Consider the following 27,375-nt stretch of genomic DNA (forward strand, 5'->3'; position numbering starts at 1 on the left):
TAAATGTGTCAGGTGGCACTATTAAGCAGAATTGTATAGTACTCGTAAAATTTATTTGGAAAAAACGGAAAATTTGCTATTATCCGGAAGTCGTTATTTTTGAACACTTTTTCTTACTAGAGACCTTAAAAAACTACATTATTAGTAAGAACAGACTTTATTTGACTTATTGCAAAAAGCACATGTCATTATAACGATCGGTGCTTGTTTTCTGCCTCCCAAAAGGAAGTTAAATCGACGAGGAGGCCACTCTGTCCCCATTCACTTCTTGTTATTACGCTATACAAATAGGTTTACATTATCATAAATATGTTAGTAATACATATTTTAGCGATAAGGACAACGCTTCCTTTCTGGAGACAGAAAACAAGAACCGATTGTCATAATTTTATGTAATTGAAATATTAACTAAAATAAACTCTGTTCTTTCTAACGTAGATTGTTTTGGATTCTCGGTTAGTACTACTGCTAAAAATTAGTAGCCACCGAATAACACCAAACTACCAAAACAACTAATACTACTTATTTCTTGTTAATACTATGTTCAATATAAATGTTATAACCTTGTTATAATCTTGTTTTATCGTGATTATTCACTTTGGCTGCTCTACCCAAGCAAGAAGCAAAAAGTTGCCATTTCCAGGAAGTAAAGTAAAACAACCTCTTTTTATTAGAGCATTGTTAAAACAAATATTATATGAGTTTGTATACGAGTGAATGTATGTGTATTATAGTTTTTATGTAATTTAAATGTGTCAGGTGGCACTATTAAGCAGAATTGTATAGTACTCGTAAAATTTATTTGGAAAAAAACGGAAAATTTGCTATTATCCGGAAGTCGTTATTTTTGAACACTTTTTCTTACTAGAGACCTTAAAAAACTACATTATTAGTAAGAACAGACTTTATTTGACTTATTGCAAAAAGCACATGTCATTATAACGATCGGTGCTTGTTTTCTGCCTCCCAAAAGGAAGTTAAATCGACGAGGAGGCCACTCTGTCCCCATTCACTTCTTGTTATTACGCTATACAAATAGGTTTACATTATCATAAATATGTTAGTAATACATATTTTAGCGATAAGGACAACGCTTCCTTTCTGGAGACAGAAAACAAGAACCGATTGTCATAATTTTATGTAATTGAAATATTAACTAAAATAAACTCTGTTCTTTCTAACGTAGATTGTTTTGGATTCTCGGTTAGTACTACTGCTAAAAATTAGTAGCCACCGAATAACACCAAACTACCAAAACAACTAATACTACTTATTTCTTGTTAATACTATGTTCAATATAAATGTTATAACCTTGTTATAATCTTGTTTTATCGTGATTATTCACTTTGGCTGCTCTACCCAAGCAAGAAGCAAAAAGTTGCCATTTCCAGGAAGTAAAGTAAAACAACCTCTTTTTATTAGAGCATTGTTAAAACAAATATTTTTGATCGCTGAAAAAATTGTAGAAATCAGTGTATAGTTGATTCAGAATATAAGCCTAAATGAAAAATGTATTTATTAAAAATGGTAGGTGAGACAGCACTGTGAATGTGATACAAAAGAAAATGTGCTTTTCACTCTCGAAATAGCTACATTTTACTAGCCTGGCATAAAAATAATGTATAAAAAAATCTTCATAACGTTTACTTTGGCTAAAAATTAGTTTTAGTATTTAGGGTGTAAAATAAAAACAACTTTTAATTTCTATAAACATTGGTACCTTTATTCACTTTGATTTTAACAATAAAGTACACTACAAAATTTACAAAATCGTGTTTTCTTTACAATTCATGACCAGCACTGTCACATTACACGACAAGTATTTCTAACCTATATTATATCACAGATTTTCAGACTAAACGCAAGATATGTGAAAAAATAGATATGTTGGAATTTTCTAGACAGCGGCAAATGGTTTTGCTTTGGATCCGAAACGAAAAGGTGAACAGCGCAGCGTGAGAAGGAGGTCGAGGTCGAGGAAGAAACATCGAATGCCGTAGTGAGTGTCTCCAGTGTGTTGGCAGTGTTAACTGTGAGAGGATTATAATCACTAAGAAGCCTGATTGTGTAAGGCGGGTGTCCACAGGTAATAGCTTACATTTCACTAATGTCAAGTATTTTACAACAGACTAAAGTTAATCGACAAGGCAATGGGTCTCTAATTCTACTACTATTCGCGAGGAAAATAAACAACCACATTCCACAATCTACAACACACGTCAACTCTATTAGTAAAATAGGATTTCGAGAGATCCAGTAGTGCTCTCGTGGAGCTCAGGGTTTCGTATGTTACACAAGGCTTTACTTACTTTACATTAGGCTCGAATATACATCTCTTTATATGTACATTGGTCAAACTCATAGAAAATGTGAGAACCTCTACAGATGTACAGAACAAGTCAAGTCTTATGTTACGGGGGCGTAGCCCAGCGTCTTCCTCTGCAAGAAGAGGTGTATCTCGCGGAAGGAAGGCCTCTCTGTCTCGTGACGCCTCCAGCACTCTCCCATGAGGTCCACGATGTCCTTCGTGGCCGGCGGGATAGCGGGCCTGGGCAGGAACAGGAAGTCCCCTTCGTCACGGTACAACTGACCTAAGTTCTCTACTACCTCAGCATCCGTCAGAGAATCGTAGGGTCGCCGTCGAGCCAGGTGGAGGATCTCCCACAAGGTCACTCCGAATGACCAAACATCGCTCTTCGTCGTATACTTGCCCTAGACCACAAACAGTTGAAAAATTTAACATTCCTCACTAACATATGTTACTGAGACAACTGTTAGTAAGTGACTTTACTTTCATTCATATTATATAAACTAACTATCACTGTTACTGGTCAAATCTTTACGTAGCACGTAATAATTTTGATTAATCATTCTGAATGTGACTACTCTCATTCATGTGTCTCTCAACTAAATACTGCTAAGAAAATAGTAAAAATATCTAGCACTATTACTGGTAAAATAAACGGTAACCACTTTCCATACTGACCAGATAGATAGATTCCCAAGCCATCCACCTGACGGGTAGCGCCATTCCTCCCTCCATCTTGTAGTAATCGTTAGCATACAAGTCGTTGTCTGTTCCAAAGTCAGATATTTTTATGTGATAGGCTTTTCCCACCAGGCAATTCCTAGATCATAAATTCAGGTATAAAAAATCAGGATATACTCGTAGTGTTGTTACCTAAATAGTAATAGTAGTAGTGTTCTTTCTTTTTAGAAAATCATATCTTCACAGTAATTATAACATTTGGATTTGAGTAAGTAAAATATGATTGACAGATTTCAAACGATGTAGAAAACAGCTAAAAGTGATTAGTATTTATATTTAGCCTAAAGCAATTTACAATTTTTAAGGAAATAGATTACATATAAAAACTATGTTTTGAATAAAACTTGTACGAAATGTTATACAAAATATTATGCTATTGAGCTAAAATATGTTTGATAGCATAATTTAAGTAAAGTGTGATGTTTATTTTCAATCCAACATACAGTTCCAAACACGAAGACTTTATTTCGACACAAATGTATGCAGCTCGATAGATTCGGTATACTCCCTAAGGTTTATGCCACTCTAGTGCTGTAATTCGCTTCATGCTGGTCTGTTATGACCATTATAAGGTAACAGTTGCTTAGTAGTAGTTTATGGAACTTATACGTTATATTCACCTCTCAACATATGTTTTAGAATAAAACGTATAATTTTATACATACTTTATCTACAACTTACAGCAATGAATGAAGTTGTGTCAATGAAAATATTAACAAGGCCTATGATATTCAAGAGCTCTACCCATTATAGTATTGGTTGACCTACAGTCAAAGACAGTGACCTGCGTTTTAAGGATAACAGCTGTTTTTAGATCGAGTAATAAATAAAAAGTGCATTGTATAAGAACACAGTCCGGTTTTTCATCCAACCGACGGGAAAATGTTCCTAAGAAGGAAATCGATGGTTAGCTGCGTTAATTTTGGTAGGAGTAGAAATTAAAAAGAAATCGAAAAGATTAAACTTATCAAACTATAACTATTTTCTTAGATATTTACTGACTTTGACGCCTTTAAAACAAGTCTTCAGACACGTAAAGAAAGGTAAATCATCTTCAGCTAATTATATACAGGCCAACTAAATGGCCAAAAAACGGCGAATTTCAGTCTTTTTATGTTTGATGGTGATACACCTATCATTTACTATCAAAATTCATTGTGGATCCCCCGGATTGCAAAATTACAAGTATAAGCTAAAACGTACTTTATTGTACAAATCCAAGATCATAATCACTACGCGATTCGGAATAAAGATACCATCATCAGAGGATATAACACGATACATACATCAGCGTTAGCATCATAAAAAGTATTATTCAGTTACATAACAAATACCACACGACACAAACAAACAAAAACGGATGAGCCTACCCGGGTCCGTACGTAGGAAACTGCAGGATCAAGTTACATTTCCCTTGTCGTAACTATTAACTGTGTTATCAGTTGGGCGGTTACCTATTTTTTGAGTGCCTTCTAAAAGCCCTCAAGCATAGTGTGACTTGAACTGCAATTATTTATTTTTCTCAATTTTTTGTCTTCCAAATTAAAAAATTTCTAAATTTAATATTCCTCAAATGTGCTCAACATTTATCATTTTAGGTATACATGGCACTTCCAAGCTATTCTCAATTGCATGCACTGGATGATAATTATCAATACAGTGTTGAGGGACGGTGGATCCTTGCTTACTTTTGACTATGTCGGGTTTATGTATATGTAACGCTTTGTAAAAGATCTGCCAGTTTGGCCTACATAGGAACACGAAAAATCTGAATATTTAATTCTAAATACATCTAACAGCCTGGCTGCAATATCAGCCGTGAATACTCCTGGCAGTGCCCATTGCCAACCGAAAAGGGCCATTCTACTCTAGGGAAGTTATAGCATGACCGGTGGGATGCGCGTGAGGAGTGGAGGAGTTGAGCGCGTGGGGGCACAATCTAAAGTAGGGGAGTGAATACGGTGCTACTAACCCTATTGAGAGTTTTCGGCTCCCGACACGTAGTGGTGGCGGGAGCCGAATATTGTAGTGTTTGCCAACATTTCTAGACCCTTATGTTCTTACCACGGTGGTCTTTTATGATGAGCAATTTAATGTAGGAGACCTTGAGAATATTTCAACATTTCTAGACTTTTGAAGTTACGGCGACGGACTTTTATGATGGGGAAATCAATACAGGAAATATTGGAAATATTGGGACCGGATGTACGTGATCTTAAAAAATGACTATGTTCTGCCGAAATTGTGTTCATAGCTCACCCTTCTTAATGAGTTCGCAGTAGAGATACCTGGTGGTAAGAAAGGGTTCTCATAAATTGGGAAAGGGTAGGAATTTATATTATTCTTGATCTCCAACGACGACAACAGTTCAGAATTGTAATTGTTACGCTTTGTTAGCCATTAAAATTCAATTTATCATATACTAACCGTGTAAGCTTCAGGATTTACGATAGTAGATACAATTATTGTATCTATATGTAACGCTGTTGAACTTTCTTCAAATTTATAAGTGTGTTGGTTTCTGCTTCCCGTTTCATAAAATGGGAAGCACTTCTCTTGCTTGGCCGTGTATAACCTTTCTACCTCCAATTTTACTTTTTACATTATGATCCATCACAAACTCTTTACTTAAAACGTAATGAGCACAACGCAATTAATTCACAAATTGTATTACAACTCGTGAATTGGCACAAGCGAATGTTTTTTGGGCGGCACGTATAGAAGACTGGAGACCGAAGTTCACAAAGCTAAATACGGCAACAGACTGAGCCGCTCCACCCCCCACCACTTTAGTTCCGTCTTTGCCTACGGCGCATCTCGAAGTCACCGGTCATGCTATAAATTCTCTACTATACGATCTTGGGGGGAGGGGGGCTATGCCGAGGCCACTGCTCATCAAGACTGCCTGTGTTTTGGGGGCAGTTTGGCGCAGATTAAGTTGCGTCTGCAGGTGACCCATGGACATTATGGACGTTTATTTAATAAAAAAGGTACAAGAGCCATCCCGGGGTTCCTTAACCCCAACACTTCTTCACGGGAGATGCTCCCTACTCCGCCTCCTCCCAGTCAAATTGGGAATACTGAAGAGATTGCAAATTTATTCGAACACAGATCCCGGGTGCTGAAATCACCAGTCAACACCAACCGAACGCCGAGTCTTGGCGAACACCGCACTCCTCAGTGACCGCACAATCCGCGGCTTCAGCTCCCCAACGCCTTAAGAGGCTATCATTGCTCTGATTGGTAGTAGGACAAACAGGGAGGAGGAGGAGGAGGAGGAGGAGGAGGAGGAGGAGGAGGGGCATCTCCGCAAATGTCCGAACACATTGGCGATGATGAAAAATATTAGCTAGGGGGTCAATGAACCACTCCCTTCAAGTATCTTTTTATTTGAAACCAGCCTTCAACACGTCGTCCAACTTAGGAAGTCGTGGCAATCCTGTGAGGTGGTCTCCCGCTCGACGCAGACTTCGCTGTTGTTGCAAAAACATCCCCAGCCCACCGTATCTAACCGCCCAGCTTCGAGTCCGGCCAAGTCTGAGATAAATGAAGAAAATGAAGAAGGCGTAAGAACCAGTGGAGACGTACACCGATACCTGGTCCAAGGGCCGTAAGCAAAGGGCCTCAGGATGACCCATGCCGGCGATCTTGTCGTAGAGGTGAAACCTGCTGTCAAGTACCTCGGGGTGATGATTTACAGCAAGCTTTCTTTCGGTGGGCATGTGCAGCGCACCGTCGACAAAAGGCTGTTGCAACCCTGGGCAGGCTCATGCCCAACGTTGGAGGCCCGTTTCCTTGCAAACACCGCTTGTTGATGTCATCAGTTCAATCTGTCTGTACGAAGCTGAGGTCTGGGCCCACGTCTTAAATAAACATGTTTACCGAAACCAACCCTCCCGAGTCCAGCGCCGAAGAGCCATCGATCGCATCAGCTTACCGCACGGTTTCCGAACCAGCAGTGATGGTGATCGCTGATGTCTTTTCCATCTCCCATCTTGCGGTGAAGATCTACCACCTCTCGCGAGATGGACAGAGATACTGCTGCCAAAGAAGAGTGTGACTGAAGCTTTTACCGCTGGAAACGCGATTGAGAAGCCGAGTTGAGAGGACGTTGGATATTCAGACTCATCCCAGACATTATACCATGTGTGGAACGGCAGCACGGTAAGGTCGATTACTTTATAACCCAATTTCTCTCGGGCCACGGGTATTTTCGGGCCAATTTTTTAAGGTGGGTAGAATTGCAAGTACGGCATGTCTGTTATGTCCTGACATTGCAGAAACAGTGCAGCACACGTGTTCCGAATGCGATAGGTGGCATGTGCGGCGAGCTTCTCTCTCTGCTGAGATTGGTTTCTTGGTTACTCCCGAGAACATCATTGGAGCTATGCTCCAGGGAGAGCACACCTGGAACTGTGGAACTGTGTGAAGCACTATGTCCAGTCTGTGCTTTGGGCAACAAAAGTTTACCTCGATCGCCCTTAACTCTCTTGATTCCCCCTATGAGGAAAGCCCTAGTGACGTAACTTCACAGTTCTAGCCCAAAGTACTATGTTAAAAAGTTCCTGGATGGTGTCCTCGGTGATGAGGGGGTTTTTAGTAGTGAGTACGTGGGACAATGATCCTGCGGGATTCCGCACGATTGAGGGGACAACGTACCTCTCAGTGTGCGCAAAAAGCATTTTAACCTCCTTCCCTGAAAAAGATTGTCACCCCTTGAAACCTCATATTGTTTTGTCCAGGAGGACGATATCAATAGATTAATAACTTGAAACTTGCCTTTTGCTGCTCCGACCGTTATATTCCCAACTACTTCTAAAATGTGTACAAATTTGTTCTCGCCTGCTACCAGCTTTCTAACATTAATATTGAGTTATTAGTTTTTGAAGCACTATCTAGATTGAGAGCCCGTTACAAAGCCTTTAATAAAACAGTTGTTAGATAAACTATAACACGCATGATTATTGATTATTCACTGGGCTGGAAGAACTCACCTTGTAGAGAGATCGCGATGCACAAAGTTGAGGGACTCCAAATATCGCATCCCCGAAGCAATCTGGGCCGCCATAAAGAGCAAACAGTTGTAGCTGCAAACCACCAATAAAACATTAAAAATAAATAAAAAAACAATAATTAATACTTCGAAATTGCGGTATGTGCATGATAGATTGTCCTTGAAGAAAGAATTTAGTAATAATTCCAAAACAGTGTAACCTGAAGAATAGCATACAATCGAATTACATGAGATTCACTCAAAAGTATTTTTATTACTAATTTTCAAAAACACTTATAATACATGAAAATAAACCATCATATGTCAAATTTTGCTCAGATTACGAGTATATGCAGCTTTTTGATAATTAAACTGGTTTATAAAGTTCGATGAAAACATTGGCATTCACAATTGAACCTAGCACAGAACAATTAAATTTCTTATAAATAAAAACAAAATTACATACTATTAGCTAATTAGTGTTAATAATAAACATTCATAATGGTCTGATAGTAATCTCTGGATAAAGAGGAAATATGACTTCTAAGCCCGCTAACTGAGTACTCTAAACACAACACAGACACAGAGAGGTCTAATGTTCCCATAGATTTGGGACTATGAGATCTAACAATGAATGAAAGTGGCTATACTATGACAAGGTGCCTCATTGTACTAGACTATATGAGATTGCAATGAATGATAGAGAATTGTTGTACTGTACGTACATGTGCCTCACGCCTACGTACTTGCGCAAACCGAGGCCCCTGAGGCAAAACAAAAACATAAATATGAATGTTTTTAGTTATCTTCAATGATGATCAATCAACCAACAGTGATTTCAATTAAACAACAATGCTAAACAGAAATAAGTAATTACAACTAGTACTCAAACAGTTTTTATCACTCAAATCTCGTGGTTTTAACTGTAAAATTAAGAAGACGATTAAATGCATCGACCTTTCCTTACATCGGAATAAATCAATCTTAAATTCACTGCCCTTAAAATTACCAAAAACTGTGAATTTCTAGGTTGTACGGATTACCAAAGTACATTACAAACGTAAAGAGTGGCTTGTTAGGAGTGACAAAAATCAACAAAACTACCTAAGTGTTTTGACTCCTAGGGGAAGAGTGGTGGCGGTGTCCGAAGGACCGTGACTCCTGAGGAACTGACAGAGATCCCCATGCTCCAGATACTCCATGACGACACAGTAAGGTTCCTCCTGGCTGCAGACTCCCAGGACGCGAGCGATGTTGTGATCCTCCAGGGCAGCCAATATACGTACGTCTCGCTGGAAGTCCAATCTGCGATGCAACAAAAGGTTACACATATTACAAAACAAAACAAAATTTACTGTTAGTATAAATAATTACTGAACGATTCATAGGGCTATTTTGAGACTAATCAAACATTGATGACTGTGTAAGAAAATGTACAAGTGAAATTATTGGCGAAATAGAGTTAAACATGTTTTTAAACAAAACTGCGTATATATTTTGGGTAAAATTTACTTACTTTTCTTTCTCGCTAGCATTTTGCAAGAGGAATTTGACAGCGACCAGACGCTTGGACAAAGAAGTAGTTGTGCCGTACTCGAGAATGCCATCGGCCTCAGCAACGTAAACCTGTAAACGGAAATTATTAGCTGGAGATAATAGCCAGCATTGTATAACATTGGTTGGCAAGTATTGCCACGAAATAACTGGTAAAATGAACATCTTTGAAGTATTTACTCACAGTTCCAAAAGCTCCCTCTCCTAATTTTGACAACATCCTTAGTCGATGCCTAGGAAACTCGGGGACCGAGGTATTCTCCAGTCGCCGCTTCAGAGCCGAAAGAACATCTTGATGACTTGGGGACTGCAATAAGATATAACTTTTGTTAGTATTTGTTTATATCAGTACATCTTTATTTACACTGAATAACAAGTAAATTACGTGATCAACTGACCTTGCTTCCTTTAGCGTCATCTTTGGCCGACTTGCCGGATCCCCTGGTGATGACGATGTCCTGCTTCTGAGGGGAGGCGGTCAACAAAGGTGTGGTACCCAGCTCGGGCACAGCGTACTCATGGCCCGTGTCTAAACATCACGTCACAAACATTATTATTTCTGAATCCTTCAATCACTGTAATGGCAAATCATTGTAGTTTTTTTAAGAGATGAGTTGTATTTTATTACTGATATCATATTTCCATAAATTAATTTACAGTTATCGGTTTATAGCGGTTTAAAATTGCCGAGGATAATATGTATGGTGTACTTAATATTAATTATGGAATTTAAATATAGATAGAAGCAGAGAAGTAGTTATAAAATCTGACCATTTAGACTTATGTTTGACGAAGAATATTGTATAAAATGCTAATATGGCTATATGGCTTTATTCTTTTTATGTAGTAAACGTTACTGACATTCATGAAGTAAAAATTTCATTTCGGAAGGTCGTCTTAAATTGAAGTAACATTAAATAAGTTAAAAGGATTAGACATATTTTCCACTTCTGAGTAACGAAACCTTTCCTGTAAAACAATCTATTTTATCTTTATCCAAAATATATAATGGTAAATATTGAAAAGCGCTGAATGACTTAGATAATTCAATTTTTAGAAGTTGTTAATAAGTAGTAGGAAATAATACTTAATAGAATCATTACAAATGTACGATACTTCCTTCTTAGAATACTTAAAGTAACACTGATTAAAAATAACTTGTATAACTTAAGTATATAAAGTAATAGCGTGTACGCAATAAAACTAAATTGTGATTGGATTCAAAAGTTCACCTGGATGCGTGATGACCGGCGGCTTATTAACAGAGTCCATGACCACAGTGCTGTAACTGTAGTAGGGGGCGTACTTGAGGGCTTGGTAGGGCTCTTGGTAGTCTTCCAGCTTGGTGTCCATCAGTAGGGCAGTGTCGATGCCGCCCTGGGCGCTGTACGTGGTCCCGCACTTCTCCGCCGTACCGCAACTGCTGTCCGAGGACAGGTGTTGGTGTTGGTGGCCAGTAGTCCCCGGCAGCGCGGACTTGGCAGCCAGAGGACTCGCGAAGTTCTTGGACTGTCGGTGCCTCGAGACAATGAGGAAGATGGCCACGGCCAGCAGGATGATGACGGCCATCAGAGCTCCGATCAGGACCGCCATGTACGTCTCATCTTCCTGCTTGGCTGTCGATACTGTGCAAATTACTATGCTGTATCAATTATTGTCAAAAATTTCATAATAAAAAACAACAATAATTTAATTTCTTGACATGCTGGTTTAAAATATATTACAGCATCGAAAAATAATACAAATAATACACCGTTTAACCTGCATTATTGGATATGTCGCTACCGCCACCATAATCGTTTAAGTAACAAGCTCCTAGCGACGCTTTAAACGGGGGAAATTTGTGTGTGTTGGAACATTTTTAATTTACACCGAATTTTAAGATACTCTACAAAGTGAAAGGAAATTACTCGCGGGTGTTTACAGAGGTGTTAAAAAGTATACTATACGTTATATAAATTAAATACAAATAAACAAAGTTGAAATGCTTTATACATTTGATATTATAGCATGAAAATGTAGGCCGTTTCGAAGATTTTAGTTTTTGATCAGGTAAGTTTTGTCACTGAGAAAGTTGCAAATAAACGTAAACATGTATAGATTTACCCAAAAATCTAAAAGGAAGAGGTCAACGAGGCCGTCTGGAATGCTCCGTGTATGAACCCGAGGGCTCGCGGTCGTCGCGGCATCAACAATTCACGCTTCGTGTTTCCTTCGTGATTACTGCATTTAATAGTAGAGTGATGCAGAAATTTGTAGAAAATATGATAGATTATTCCACTTATCAATAATGCTAATTTGACCATTCATTGGTTTAATAATATGGAACAAAAACGAAATATGTTTTGAAAATAAATATAACGTGGAGAATAACACATAACAAAGAAATTAGAGATTTCTTTAAAGGACCAGACATTGTAGCCTACACCAAGTTCTGGCGTCTGTGATGAGCCGGGCATACAATAAGAATGGAAGATGACGCTCAAATCAAATCAATTTGAAAAGAAGATCCCGATGGGAGAAGGCCTCATGGATGTCCAAGAAAATATGAAAATACTAAGTCCTTATCTACATGAAGAGGATAAGGGTCGGTTAAGGAAGATTGGAAGAAATGGATGCAGATCGTTGGCAAGACCCAATACTACCTTTGGGTATCAGTGGCCATGGGAATATGAGTAAGATTATTATTATAACAATAGAGTTACCTGGTAGTTCAGACTGGGGTCTGATAGTTTTATCCACAAATACGTCACTCTGTAAGTTGCTCTCACTAGCTGTTGGCTCTTCTTGACTGAAATTGCCATGTGCAATGTCTGAAACAGCAACAACACAATGAGTTAATATAGTTTAACAAATGATTGAAGAGAAATACAAGTTTGCTAATTATCAGAAAAGTGTAAATGTTTGTCGGCGGAAACTCATCATAATATACTGACCAGACTCGAAGGAAAGTTCGCTGATCATGATCCATCTCGCGGCGAAGAACAACTGCATCTTGACGAAGCGACCGATGCGATGATGGAGTTTGATAGTGATATTGCGAGAATGCTCAAAGATACGATCCTCCATGTAACTGTATGTGATGGGATCGCCATGAAAGTAGCGGCCTCCTACGCTGAACATAATCTTCGCCTCAGAGAATATCTGTCACAGAGCAAAGATACCACATCAGAGAAAAGAAATGTAACTACGCAGTGGTGAAGATTACTATTGGGTTTCATAATATTACATCTCCATCAGGTAAACTGATCAGGGATTCTAATCTAGTATTTTAAAAAAAAATCTTGTACTTATTATTTTTCGTTTACTTGATATATTCTTTAGTGGTTCTAAAGTGTTTTAAGATATCTAACCAATGAAAAATTATGAACATTTTATAACATTTATTTAAGAAAGAATTAAAAATATTGGGTTAACATGTCAACATTGTTGGAAGAATTATGCTTTTTATAAAACATACAATTAATTTATATTCCTACTTACACGAGTATAAAATATCAATAACAGATTCTAATACGAACACTTTTACTGTATTTTAGTAGCATAATGCGACAAGAATAATTTGAAATGGTAAATGTTTTTAGGTATAAAATTGTTATGGAATATCGTTATTTACTATTTAAATGCTAGTACAGCTTTAAAACTCAGTATCAAAATATAAAATGTAATTTTTGTCAAAAAGCACACAATTTAAAAACACAATACTGTAATAAACTCTATGAATATTTTACTAATTTCTTTGGAATAAACATTACATAATCATTATTTGATGATGATTGTTACTTTATGTAAAGCGTAGTTATATTATTAAATATGCATTCACATATAAAGAGTTTATACAGTAAGATGTTATTCAGGCTACATAAATATTATCCAACATCAATTAACAAAACAATATTCGGATAGTTAACCATTGACCTCAATACATGCTCAGTGAGAGGTAGGCATTTCGCAATAAGAAAAGTTTTTTTGGAAAGTAACATTCTTAAAGTGGCACTGGTCCTCCCACATTCTTCATGGTCAGGATGTAGAAAGTTTTTGAATCATTACTTCAATCTCTGCCACGTACTTTTTTCGTCAAATTTACCGATCCCCTGCGACAAAGAGTTCCTCGAGATCATAACAACTCCTTTTAGACTTTTGATACATTGAGTTGTTTCTGTTTTGACAAGAGGGTTCGAACACGTCGAAGAAGAAGATGCGATAATTACAGGGCTACCAACGTGTCAGCTGAAGAAGCCGGTAGGACAGCGGTGAGGTTAGTTAATTGCCTAGTTAGCGTTATACATATTCATACGTAATTACCATTTAGTGGAACAGCTGCATTGTTGTACGCTGGTGTTGTAAAGCTGGGCCTCGTCTAAACCAATTAATTACTTAAGAGTGTATGACGTGGCACATATGTATGGGTGCATCTACAAACGTACATATTTACGCCCAATCAAACGTAGTAAGGTAATACATACTTTTTGGATTCTTGTTGTAATAAGTGGCAAACATAATCTTTATATGAACTATTTTAATCAAGGCATTGCTAAATGACGATTTTGTCGCATAAAAACTCGTCTTCAAAATGACATTGTTAAACGGGACTTATGGAACCGAAAATATCAGCTAAAGGTTGTAAGACGTACGTCATAACACAAGGAGATACAAATTTATTCAGTTGGCTCGAGTTGCAGTCGTTGTCGGTGTTCTTGAGCGGAGCTTGACTTTACGACCCGCCATGTAAGAGTCCGTGGAGACCATTATGTAGGGAGTCAAGTAGCCGAGGTCGCAGCACAGTTCGACCAAACGTGGGCCGCAGGGCTGGGCTGCCATGGCGGCAATTGCCTCATATTTTGCTACGTCCATCTCTCTTGGGGCGACGCTAATTTTTACAGCTCCTGGAGCGCTTGACACCAAAATAAACACGTGTCCAATTATACTTAATCCTGCTACGCATAAATCCTGCAGATATTGCGCGCCCCGGTTCGTGTTTTGAAGTCGAAGTGGTTCTCACTTCTCACCTTAAAATAATGCAACGTGTGGGAAGAAAGACGTATTCAATACATTATATTAATATTTACTAATGGATTGGGAAATACATCAGAGTTATGAATCAATAAAACATATTAATTAGTGATTAATTCATTTGTGTTACCCACGATGTATAAATTATTGTGTGAAAAAGAACATTTTTATTTGTTTTTATTTTTGAACTCCTAAACTTCAGGTCTAATCCTACATTGGCATCTATCCTTAATGCATTTTTATAATTATGACTAATTATGAAAATAATAATCTTCCCTTCTTTACGTTTCACATATACTTAGTTAATAATTTTTGTGGAATCCAAACGTGAACGTATATGCAATTCCGATCACTTTCATAGCCGATTTTTGTTTACTACTTCGTTGGTTTTGTATTATTAATACCTCCTGTCTACGTCATAAAGCCTCAACAATGGATTTAGTTTGAGTTTTTGACTTTTAGTGTGAGCTAAAATTACTACTTGTTATCCATGTTATACGTTTTAAGTATTTAAATTAACCTTGAATTGTGGAGTAGAAAATATGTTTATGTAAAATGGACTTGCTCTACAAGTACTATGAGGATATAAAAGGGAGCAAAAGATCAAAAGTAGCAGTAAAATGAAATGACGAATGAAGCTTTGAACTTTGCATGTAAACTTACCTGAACTTCTCTGGTGAACTGATTGTTACAGAAGACGTGAACAGCGGTGAACTCACGTACTTGGTCGAACTCAAATTTGATCTCGACAGGCTGCCCGCCCCTTGTGTCGTTTCTCCAGCCGACCCAACCTTGCCCTTTAACACGAAAGTTGATTTTGTTTGCGTTCTGCAGTTCTATTACAGACTGTTAAGTTCAGATACTGTACAATGATGTCGAAACCTTGCTGCATCTTACCTCTTTCATAGTCATAGTATCCCATTTTGAAGTTTTCTGGGCCGACCTTACCGTCAGTCAACTGACCCAGGCCCCGCTGCAGTTGGCCGTCCCAGTGCCCATCATATGTGGCGTCAAAGAACTCCCATCCAGCCCCTCGTTTGTCTCCTTGGGGCATCGAGTAGCTTACGATTCCGTCTGTAACAAAAATGTGCCATTTTTAATTTTAAATCTTATTTTAATTTACTTTATATAGATTTATTAACGTAGTCATTACCTGACTTGATTACTGATAATTTTACTGTAAGGTTTAACAGTAAATACGTAAATAAATGACTTTTTTATAAATAAATGTTATACAATATATTTTCTACAGTATGTTTAGTACAATATGTGGTAAATGACTACAACCAAAGTTTCATATTCAAATACCTATTAGCATCTTCAGAATACTTTGTCTTAGTTACTTGACTGAAATAATACGGACTCACATATTGAATAATTGCAATATCGTAATGTAGTTTTGTTAAAGATTACTTTATAACCCCAGTAATGATTTAGTACCTAAATTTGTTCTCCTCTGTTAACCTTTGCAGTTTATGTATTATTGTGAGTCATTCATGTTCATCTTGTTCAACGTTCAAAAAGGTGCCGTTTACTAATATGAAGCCAGTAATGATGTAGTTAATGCACGTTTAGGTCACTGCATCCCTTGTAGAGTGTATTTCATTGTGAGACATTCATGCTCTTCCTGTTGAACGATCAAAAAGGTGCCGTTTACTAATATGAAGCCAGTAATGATGTAGTTAATGCACATTTACTCACTACATCCCATTGCAGAGTGTATTTCATTGTGAAACATTCATGCTCTTCTTCTTGAACGATCAAAAAGGTGCCGTTTACTAATATGAAGCCAGTAATGGTGTAGTAAATGCACGTTTACTCACTACATCCATTGCAGAGTGTATTTCATTGTGAAACATTCATGCTCTTCCTTTTGAACGATCAAAAAGGTGCCGTTTACTAATATGAAGCCAGTAATGGTGTAGTCAACGCACGTTTACTCACTACATCCTTTGCAAAGTGTATTTCATTGTGAGACATTTATGTTCTTCCTGTTCAACGTTCAAACAGGTTTCATGTTCTGGTATGATTACAGCAATTATGTAGTCCATGCAATTTCCCTCACCACATCCTTTTCATTCATCGTTAGTCATTCATGTTCTTATTGTTCAGGTTTCGTGTACTGATGTGCCGTCATTAATGATGCATTGCACGCACCGTTGGGTTAACAGTAGATTTTTGACAAGACTTGAATTGTTTTTTTTTTGGTAAATATTTTTAGATCCTCGGAAAGTTTATTGATCAACTTTACGCCAGTTAGCAATGGTAACTGCTGAAATGTTAAAATTCGCCATAACCGACCACGAAATTTGCCCCTGCTCTTTGAATTGTACTCTTGGAAGTGCACGCTCATTGTGTCAGAATTCACCTTGACCACAAACAAAGACATCGAAGAAAAAGCTGATTTAGTAATCGAATCTCCCTGACAGCTCACATGCATTTATATTTTCTGTTTAGTTTGCTATGGTTTAAGTGATTTCTTTTGAATCCGAAAGATTTTTCCAATTTTATTGGTTGCATAACTGTCCCAAATAATTTATTCCGAAAAGCAAATGTGAAGAATTTAATCAGACAAAATTAAGCCAAGACCTTCAAGTGTATTATAGCTAGATAACTTCAGTGCATAAATGGCTTAAACAGTTCTAGAGTAGTGATTTTCGACTGGTTTTCTCATGTAAGACCTTAATCCAGACATATTCCTTGGAATTTGTTAAAATCGGTTTCCTCCATAGCATTGTCATCTGTCAAGATATCAGGACGTTGTATACCTTCGTACAGTTTCAAACAAAAATTGATTGTAGTTATTTGTTATCTGATTGATTTTTGAAATGAATATAATGAAATTATGTATACGTCATAAATTAACTAATATCATCAGCATTTTGAATTGCAACCCATTCTAAACAGATTAATTTACTTGTTCATATAAATAGTTAGCAGAATGTGTACCAGGATATAACCCTCATTTACTCCAAGAGTTATTTTAAATTTTTTCATGGGAGATTCAAAATCTGCGTGCACTGGTCCTTATTCTGCGAATGTGATGAGATCCATCTATGAGAGACACCACGATAACCTATTTTCTTCAACTGGTGTGGCAGTATTTCATGATGCACGCTGTCGAATACTTTAAAAAGATCGAGAACTGTGTTTAGCATCTTTTGTTGTCTGTTTTAAACACAATATTTAAAAAAATAATTTGGGATTTATCGTGTAAGCTTCTTCTGGTAAGGAATAACTTTCAGTGCCATATAAAAACGTACCTTTCCAATAGCAGCCATATATCTCCACTCGCATGCAGACGGTACGGCGATGGTAGCTGTAGGGGAGAAAGCGGACTCTGCTGGCCCACACGGGAGGATCCAACTCCCTCTTGGCCTCCAAGTAGGTGTTGGTGTTACCCTGCAGCACCTGCACCACAATGAACTGGTTAATAAGCTATATTTGTCTTATATTTAAAAATGAAAGATTCGTTTGATATGTAAACTAATGATTTTCTCAATAGAATTCATTACATAAAGTATTTATAAGATTTTTTTTTTAATTTGGATAATTTAATAATACTCAACAAAATTAGTCTCTTCATAAGATTATTATTTTAATCCATGACATATATGCCGTACTATAACAATTTGTATTTGGTACATTGACTAGGTAGACAGGAGTCAAAGAATATTTTTGATAATTTTTGTAAGGGTTCGAATGCAAATGTTTTTGATTTTATTTCGTGCATAATTGTAAACAATTTCCATAAGAAAATGTGGCTGTAATTTGCTTTGATATATATGTCAAATTCAAAGGCTCACAAGTAAAGTAGTAGGGTTCCTTTAAAAAGAGTCTTGCCGCCAATAAACATAAGAAGATTTTTCTTTGGGATCTTCTTCGTTATGTCATTTACATAAACCAAAAGAGAAGAGGGCCCATAATCTATCCTTGCGGAGCACCTATTCGGATCAATCTAGACTGAAAGAATATATTTAATTTTGAACGTTGTGCTGAGAACCTCGACAACCTGATACCTATATTGGTTAAGTTTGAGATATGAGTATGCTCATGTTCAGCCTGGGATATGTCAGTGGTCGACCGCGTGAGGTTGGTTGCTACACAGGTTAATGGAACTTAATTTTTGTGCACGTTTGATGGATCAAACAACAGTTAACAAATGTTGTAAAGGACCATCTGAACAAATGATTGTTGAAAGGTACCAAAACACGTTTAAAATAACAGTTATAGAGTGGCAGTTGATCTGCCACTCTATAATTGTTATTGACTCATGTTGGTTTTTTCATAGACAGAGAAAGTTATAAGTAGGAAACAATGATCCGGAAGCATGCTGGGAATTCTATAATGCACCAACGTCAAACTCAACTAAATCTTATAGGTAAACCACCCAGGTCTCAATGTTAACAGATATGTATTCAACTAAGTTATTTTTATTTCAAAATTTATTTTTCATAATTTCATTTCCTTTAAGCCAGTTAATTTTGTATTACATTAAGTGGAACTACTTATCTTGGCGAAAGAACGAGAGGACATTAGGGATGGAAATGAGTGATATAATAATGACGTGAGCTCTACAGCAGGTATTGATCTGTAGAGTTGGCGACTTATGAATATCTGGCTGGAGGTTACGCGGCGTGGCGCGGCGCGGCGTGGTGTTTGTGCACGCGACCCTAGCACGCACCGTTGATTGATGGAGTTCCTGGCGAACAAAATGGCGGCCCGAACTCGTGCTACCTAATGAATCTAATGACTTTGACTTCCTTAATTTAACTGTTCATCATTTACTCAAATCTTTGGTTATTACTCGAAAGTATTTTTGAGAAAACAATCACCTATAGTATAGACCGTAGAATAAAATGTCAGATTTAGTGGTTAGTATAGTTTGAATGTTAAATCTAGTATTAGTTAGTATATTCCATTTTAATGAAAATTGCTGCTCGTATGGTGAATAGTTCAGTAGTATACAGTCTTTTTGTGTGTAGCAGGATTTTATCCTCTGTCTGTCATATATTGCTTTAAACTTGATTTGAACTGAAAAACACAAAGCATTTTTTGGAAGAACCTCGTAAAAGTAAAAAACTGGTTCTTGCTTTTATAAGGTAATTAACGTATAATTATTGTCACAGACAAAATATTCTGAGTATCATTAACGGCGTCTTTTATCATGACACAAAAATAGGTGCTATTCCAAGCGGAAAGATAAATCGATATTTTAAATACATCATTCCAGTTACACTTAGGCATGAATTGAGTTTCCTTGTAAACCTAACTTAGCTCTTACTCATGGCGCAATACTTGTCTGTGAGGTGAGTTATCTAAATGGACCCGGTGATAACACGACAGTTTATCAAACTTGGAACTCGCCAATCACACCACAGATTGAGACAACTGGAGCGTGTCACTAGTAGACCGTAATCTCTGCAATGTTACGTCATTGTTATGTTTTACCGCTACCGTAGCTGGGGCCGCGGCCGCCAGTCGACCTGATATCGCGGCTAATCTGGCGTGGGCGTGCATTATACCGCGTCCTCCGCACCGCTCGCCCCCTAGTCCACGCGTAGGCTCTCGGGTTCCAAGTTCCCGCGTTCTGCGATTATTCCCCTTTGTTGCTAGCCGAGTTATTACCATAAGCCACTCCGGGCGTCAAATTCCTCACTTTGATTCCAAGTTATGCGCTCGCACACGAGCCGAGTAATCTGGCGACGTTTGTTAGCAAATTTTCGCTCTCGTATTGTTGCCGTTCCGGTTCTGGGTCGTATTAGCCGTGCAATTGGCGCTGTGTGGGAGCCTCCAATTGGTGGAGATTGGTGTACTTGCTGTTGCCAGGTGAAGAAGTCTTTTAGTTATCAGCTGTTAGGAGTTTTTGTATGTTTAAGGTGTTGATTAAATACGTTATTTACTAAAAAATACTTTGGATTTAAAACCTTCCAGAAATTGTTGTGTTACATTTTTGGAAACTACTACTTTGGAAAATATATAGGATGAAATATTTTACTTAAACTCATTCTGACATATGAACGTAATATTTGAAATGAACCAGTCAAATAACAAGTATGTGATGTGATAGTCAGCACAAAACTTCAATTCGATGGGAAATAGTCAATATAATTCAATTGAATGTTCGGGAAAAACATTTCTTGACAATTTCAATTGATCAATATTTTTACCTCCAAGTATCCGCTTTACAATATCTAACAACATTCAAGATTTTAAAAGCACTATATGACTCGTCAATTGATTAAAAACGTACAATAATAAATCTAACGCATATGGTATGTTATGATAAATTCGTAAAGAGTCAAATATCTAAGAAATATGCGGCAACATACCTTGATTCACTGAAAGAGAATTTCAATGATTAAGAAACTTTCCCACCACATATGTAGCTATAAACAATAGAGAGCGTCTACTACCAAGGTTCGTTAACGTTGGGAGGCTCGCGGTAGGCGAGGTGTGTTAGACCGGTCCAGGCCTGCAGTAATGGCTGCCCTGATTGCCACTAATCGTGTTTTATCACCTTAGATAAACAAATGTTCTTGTAGTGTTTAATGTAACTAGTGTCTGCCCCTGTACCTTCACGCCTTGCTGATAAACCCACATCTACAACAGCGCCACATTTGTTCGCCATCCTGTTGGCGCGCGCCACATCGGCTAGTATGTTTATGTGAAAATTGGAGGATAAAGTAGTAGCCTACAGCTAGACAGTCTATTTAGTAAACCTAATTTAGATTCCTAACAATGTGAAGTTTATTTCACATTAATGAATCAGGGTTTTTTGATGCATTAAGTTGTATAAAAACACTAAGCGAATTCAGTCCAGAACAATAGATTGTTTTAAGCATTGGTACAATATTTAATTTTCACGCCGTAACCACTGGTGTTTGATCGATGTTTGATGACACAATCTTAGGAAATTGAAAACTTTTAAACAATCGGCCACCTTCAATTCGATTAGAAATAGGAGAACATGCACAAAAAGGCGATCAGATAATTGTGTTCAGGATTATTACAGGACGGAAGTGAAAAGATAATAACAAAAAGTCGATTGGGAGAAAGCGAGAAGCGATTTAAGGAAATTTGTTGTAGAAAAGCAGGAAAAGTCCTCTACAGGAAGTGGTTATCACCAATGCTTGTATAATATTGAAATTTCGTGCAGGTAATGAAATTATATGCATTAAAGTAGCAAAATTTGATGTCTTAATTTACTTAGCGTCAATTTTCATACTAAGTACATAGTGTATGGAATTCAATGTAAACATGTAGTGCAATATAAAATGTACTAATTATATTTCAAATCATAGCTGTATTATTAAGGATCCGACAAGAGATTATTGAAATCGCGTTGTTGCCTTTCCATCTGTCTGTGCGATAACTCTTGGTAGAAAGATACTTGTGACTTGTATATGGGTTTCTCTTGGTGCAAGATAGAACCCTATTGATTTTGTGGTCGTCAGTCCGACTGTCTGTATTTTAGTCTCCTTACCCGTCTTTGTAATATGCATCCAATACATATAACTCTTAATAGAACTTAGTACATAGGTTCTTCGTTGTGCATGGTAAAGTCGGTTTAATTTTAGGGCGCAAAAGTAAAATGGCAGTCTGTCCGTCTATGTACTTTCTTATTCGTTACGTTCAATCGGGTTCTTCGATACTTAATTGCATGGGTTTATTTCGTCGCTTTTCATGCGTAATAGCAATTTTGCTAATAGTTATTTTTCATTGTAGATAAAGAGTCTCCTAAAACATAATGTCCCATGGTGTCAAACTTGAAACTAGATTTTGTCCTGACATTGCTAATTACACTTTAATTTTTACAAGGGCTTTTAAAGGGTATTTGAATCTACAAATAATACTATACATATATACATACATACGTGTGTGTGTAAAACAGGAGAAGAGAACAGATTATAACTATCAGTAAACATTTCTTTGTATGAATTGAATTGATTTGAATTAATTGATTATTAAAATTAATAAGGAATTTAGAAAAAAAAGTTATCATATAACCTCACTTGGGAATTTTAACTTTGTTAACCAAGTTTATTGCTTGATTTTTCATTTTAAATTGGCTCTGCTAAATGCATACTTTATAATGCTGGTCTAAGTTTAGTGTTTTGCGTGTTAGTGCTAAATTGTCTTCTAGTAACCAACTTGACTGTAATAAACAATAGGTGCAGAGCTATTGTTCACATTTTGTTGCGCTCGCTACTGTAATCGGAGCGGTATCATCAGGTAACTTAAGCCTCTTGGAAGATCTTGCCCGAAACATCATCAGCTTCTCCCGAGTCTCACAATCGGAGTACACAGACAGCGGCACCCAGATCTCGAGTTTAATTGGGAGTATCATATTTCCAGAAGAGAAACTAGCGCCAACAACTCAGAACCGGGGTCAAGTGCAGACGAAATGACAGGTTCCAAGGATGGGTAGAGAATAGCTAATGAGCCCCTCCTCCGGCCGACCTTATTTATGTCAGGGGCCATTGTTGTAGTCCAGTAATCGCGTGGAACTCGAGATCGATGTACCAATGCCAGAGGTGGGACGGCAGTGGTGTGCCAGATATGGAACATTATGCTAGTTGACTCATACACCTTGTCTTCAGAGACAATGCAGTAAAGGCGATCTTGCTTCTTAATACTTATTATTTATTACTTATTATTATTCTCCAACGTTCGTACTAAACCTTTATAAACTTCCTCTCCAGTTGATAACAATGTAATAAAACAATATCCAGGTTATTAAAATATTATATTTTGGATTGACAAACGTTAGTTTACTACCCAAACCACTTTTAGTTACATCGCATTTAGGAAATGTAAATATTAAATTCACAGCCGGGAGAGTAAATCTCCCTCAATATTGATACACTTATTTAATACTTTTGTACAAGAATACTCGCTTTTTAAATTTTGATAGTACATAAAAATTACAGATCTCGCAGTCTAATAGGTAAGAGTGAATTTACATGCTGAAGGCACACAGATTCGTTTTTCTTCAAATCGACACAGAAATGTACCCTAAGAAAAAATCGATCGAAGGAATTAGGATTGAAATAGGAGAGTATCTTAAGGGTTAAAAATATCAAATCATTTTTCGTAAGGTCTTTTAACATTACACACTTCAAATCAACCGTAAATACGCAAATAAAAGTAGACTAAAATACCATATGCCAACTATAAAAACAGAATGAACTTGGCTGAAAATGGCAGCTTTCAGTCTCTTATCTCGTAGACTGACGATGATTTCACGTGTCTAACGTTTGGTTAGAAGTGGGGAAAACTAAAACTTACGATCTAAAAAATGTTGTTAAATATTCTATTTGGTTCCCAACAAAACAGGTACGCGATCAATGTTTTTACGGGAAGTTCCTTTTGATAGAAATCCTTAGGCTTGTAACTTGTATATGGGCTTCTCTTGGTGCAAGGAAGAACGCTACTTATTGTTAGGTCAAAATATCAGGGTAGTTCGTAAAAAACTAAATTTTGTGCTTATGGAAATTGACACTCGGCACCAAAAGATTGGTCAAAGTTGTTTGTACCTGTTGATTTATTTACCTCTGACAGGATGGGCGTATGCAATAATAATAAAGTCGAAGACCTTCATAACATTGATAACCTTCGGTAACTCATTGTACTTGTTAGAGTTTTACTTAATCCTATATAAAGAAAGTGTACAGTGCATAGTGTGGAACTGACCTCCTCTCCCTTGATGTTGCGGAACCGCACCCACTTCCCCAGCCGTGGCCTCCAGTACTCCAGCAGATAGGCCTCTGCGAACTCCTGCCCCTGGCCGTTGCCGAAGCGACCCTGGGTCTCCACGGCGGTGATGACATGCACGCCGTGCAAGTCTACCTCAAGCCACTCCTTGGGTTCTGTCGTGATCTGATACTTGGGACACCACGCGCCGCCGTGACTCTCCCCACGTAACCTGCGCCACGCAAAACATTTCTATTGTGAAGAGTTCGAGTGTGTGAATGCGTAGCCATATGGTGTAGCATCAGCAATGGGCCTTAGACACCATGTAATGTTGTATTAAAGTCAGACTCTAATAAAGTAATTATCTTTATATTCTTCTTCAAAATATTCAGATTAATAACCATGTACAGAACATAAACATTCATATAAAACCAACTTTTGTTAGGTAACAACAAAACATTTATAGTATGTCAAAATTTCTTCGTTTCCTCATTTGGACACTTTTGCTGTGTTTGTAGCGTTACTCTATTCAATGTACATTTAATATTTTAGATGTTATCATAATCAGTGAGGAATATTTTTGAGGCAAAGTTTTGAAGTATATTTGAAAAGTTTAGTAAATGTATATTGTTGCTGAAAAACATACCTTGTATAATTCGTCTAAATAAAAGTGTGTAAACATGTGTTACTTAGCCAAAAATTGTATAAACAAAACTATAAGTCCATTCAATAACAGTTTATAATTTCTATTGACAAGTCACCGTGAGCCAGCCTAGAAGCAGAATCTTCCAGGCTGTACTGATGGTATCATGGGAGGAGAACAGGCTGGTAGAGTGACGTGTGGGAGCAATTAATAAAACAAGATTGCAAACGTCCTCCTACACAGACAAGCTTGTACTTGGTGTCATTATGAGGTTATGTTTGTTACTGACCCATACACCCACCATGGGCGGGTCCTAACCCATTCACTCAAATCTAAATGTTCCACATTTACATGTCCGAAAACGGTTTCCATCAGATACGGTTCTATAGCCTTAGGTCAAACCAGTGCCGACAAGTGTTATTTCGCATTTAAGGCCATCTGGTGTTTTAAATCGTACGGAACGACGATTTAGTTATGCACAAGTTCACGCACGTTATTGTCAAATTTACAAGTAATCATAATTAATTTCCCTAAAATCAGGAAATTTGACAGTTCCAAGCTACCAGCATGCGCTGAAAAGGTTTCTGAAAGTTGCTGGCATAAAAACATTAAAATAAAAATACAACATTACACACTTTGCTCCATTACTATACATAACCATATATGTTCACGTACTATTCATAAAATTGTCACGTACACAAAAACAAGAAGAAACAATGCACAATTAACAATTCCCTAATTGAAAGTACACCAATTTGGAATAAAATAATGCAATAAGAATAAAAACTGTGTAGACCTTGTACTGTCTGAAGTTGTAGATTGTCTTTGGCTTGAATCAATCGTACCGAGTTTAAAATTGCGTACAAGGAAAAACGTTTTGAAGTAGTGTTGTACAAAAATGTGATGCAATGTTATACACTTATTTTAATTATTTCATGTGTAGTTTAATATCCCGTAATGATTGTTTTGTAATTTTTTAAATTCAAAACATTTTTTCCTCACAGCCTTTGGTTGTGCAATGTGTGACTGGTCTTTGTTTACAGCAAGGAACTTCTAAATCTTCATCGATCTGATAAAATGAAGATAAAAGGATATAGTAGTATTTCGGACATGTAGAATAGCGATTTTTTTAGCTTAAGTCCATTGCCGTACTTTTTAGGTTTTAAGTCCATGTTTATGTATTGCGTTTTTTCAAACCTGATGAAGAGGATAGAGTTTAATCCTAGAAAAGTAGTGTTATACGTTTTGTAACATGTAGTGATGGCTTCTTCCTTAAATCCTATTATCCTTTCACATTATCCATCACCAATAACAAACTTGAAGCAAAGAAAAAAAAATGAAAATAGTAACTCTGAAGAGGTTATTTACCTGCCGAACTGAGGGCCTACATTGCCGCTGTCGAAGGAGGAGCTAGCGGTTATGTCGTCATCTGGGATGGCCCCGGACTCCATGCCGAGAGGAGCCGTACATTGCGCTGTAACAGACAAACACAAATACTTAAATAGTGAACAGATGGTAGGTTTAGTAACTGCGGTCAGATTTGCGCTCTTATATCTAGTGAAAGAGACACATACTTCTATTTTTGGTCATTGACCTGTGTTATATTAATTGTATTGACCGCATCATCTTGATGATCTGTATATTGGAAGGGTCCTACAGAGTTGTACCATAAACAAATAGATGCAAGTTTATTGAGTGTCCGCCTGCACTAGGTATATTCGCGTAGAACGCCGAGACACACCTACTGTAGCCTGGGTCCCCATTGAATGACGTATCGTTCTTTAAAAAGACTAGTTTAAAGAAAAATTTTTTAGTATGAAATTTAAAAATTGTTCATAGAAGCCAAGTTTAAAAATATTTCTTTAATGTCCCTAAAATTTATCTCACTTTTACTGAAATACAGGGTGTTTACGGACCCTTCGGAAATGTTTTTGGGATTTGTTCTGCATGTCAAGTTAATCAAGAATGTAAAACAATCATGGTTTAGACATACTTGGTTTACCGTCTGTACTTACAAATTAGTTTTTTAATTTTTTTTTTCAAAAACCAGAAAAGTTTAAAAACCTCAAATTTAGCACAAAACTCTTGTTATTAAAAATTAGGAGAAATATTGATAATAAACTATCATATGTCAAGGTTATACTGATAATTTATAAAAAATAAAAATTATTATGTATTTTTTAAATATTTAATTACAATAATTTTGACACCTAGATCATAAAAAAATGGTCAGTAACTAATGTAGATAGAAGCTTTTAAATCACAACAAAACTGTCACAGTTACAATCATTAACAATACATACAACAGGCAACTTTAATCTTTACAAAATTGCATAATCTTATTAGTTTTAACGATATTTTAAACCTTAAAAACTTCAACCGTCCACCCTAATGAAACTTTTTTTTTAATGAAATATTAACTTTTCT

General features: G+C 37.0%; 1 protein-coding gene across 5 annotated transcripts in view; it reads right to left on the bottom strand.

Moving 5' to 3' along the window:
- Positions 1-1,695: 1,695 nt before the first annotated feature.
- Positions 1,696-27,375, bottom strand: part of LOC124366197 (discoidin domain-containing receptor 2-like) — a 351,261-nt gene continuing 325,581 nt past the window's right edge. For 4 of the 5 annotated variants that reach the window (XM_046822580.1, XM_046822571.1, XM_046822564.1 and 1 more), the window contains 16 exons: positions 26,317-26,422; positions 24,306-24,537; positions 17,873-18,020; positions 15,507-15,683; positions 15,273-15,406; positions 12,533-12,740; positions 12,302-12,409; positions 10,829-11,221; positions 9,995-10,125; positions 9,781-9,903; positions 9,559-9,668; positions 9,147-9,347; positions 8,768-8,806; positions 8,044-8,136; positions 2,987-3,128; positions 1,696-2,712 (listed from right to left, as the gene is read on the bottom strand). In XM_046822580.1, the coding sequence (XP_046678536.1) occupies positions 2,407-2,712; positions 2,987-3,128; positions 8,044-8,136; positions 8,768-8,806; positions 9,147-9,347; positions 9,559-9,668; positions 9,781-9,903; positions 9,995-10,125; positions 10,829-11,221; positions 12,302-12,409; positions 12,533-12,740; positions 15,273-15,406; positions 15,507-15,683; positions 17,873-18,020; positions 24,306-24,537; positions 26,317-26,422 (2,651 nt within the window). In that variant the 3' untranslated portion in view covers positions 1,696-2,406. The remainder of the gene's footprint in view (positions 2,713-2,986; positions 3,129-8,043; positions 8,137-8,767; positions 8,807-9,146; positions 9,348-9,558; positions 9,669-9,780; positions 9,904-9,994; positions 10,126-10,828; positions 11,222-12,301; positions 12,410-12,532; positions 12,741-15,272; positions 15,407-15,506; positions 15,684-17,872; positions 18,021-24,305; positions 24,538-26,316; positions 26,423-27,375) is intronic. The other variant, XM_046822597.1, reaches the window with a different exon arrangement.

This window comes from Homalodisca vitripennis, chromosome 1 (assembly GCF_021130785.1).
Source record: "Homalodisca vitripennis isolate AUS2020 chromosome 1, UT_GWSS_2.1, whole genome shotgun sequence".
Taxonomy (NCBI): domain Eukaryota; kingdom Metazoa; phylum Arthropoda; class Insecta; order Hemiptera; family Cicadellidae; genus Homalodisca; species Homalodisca vitripennis.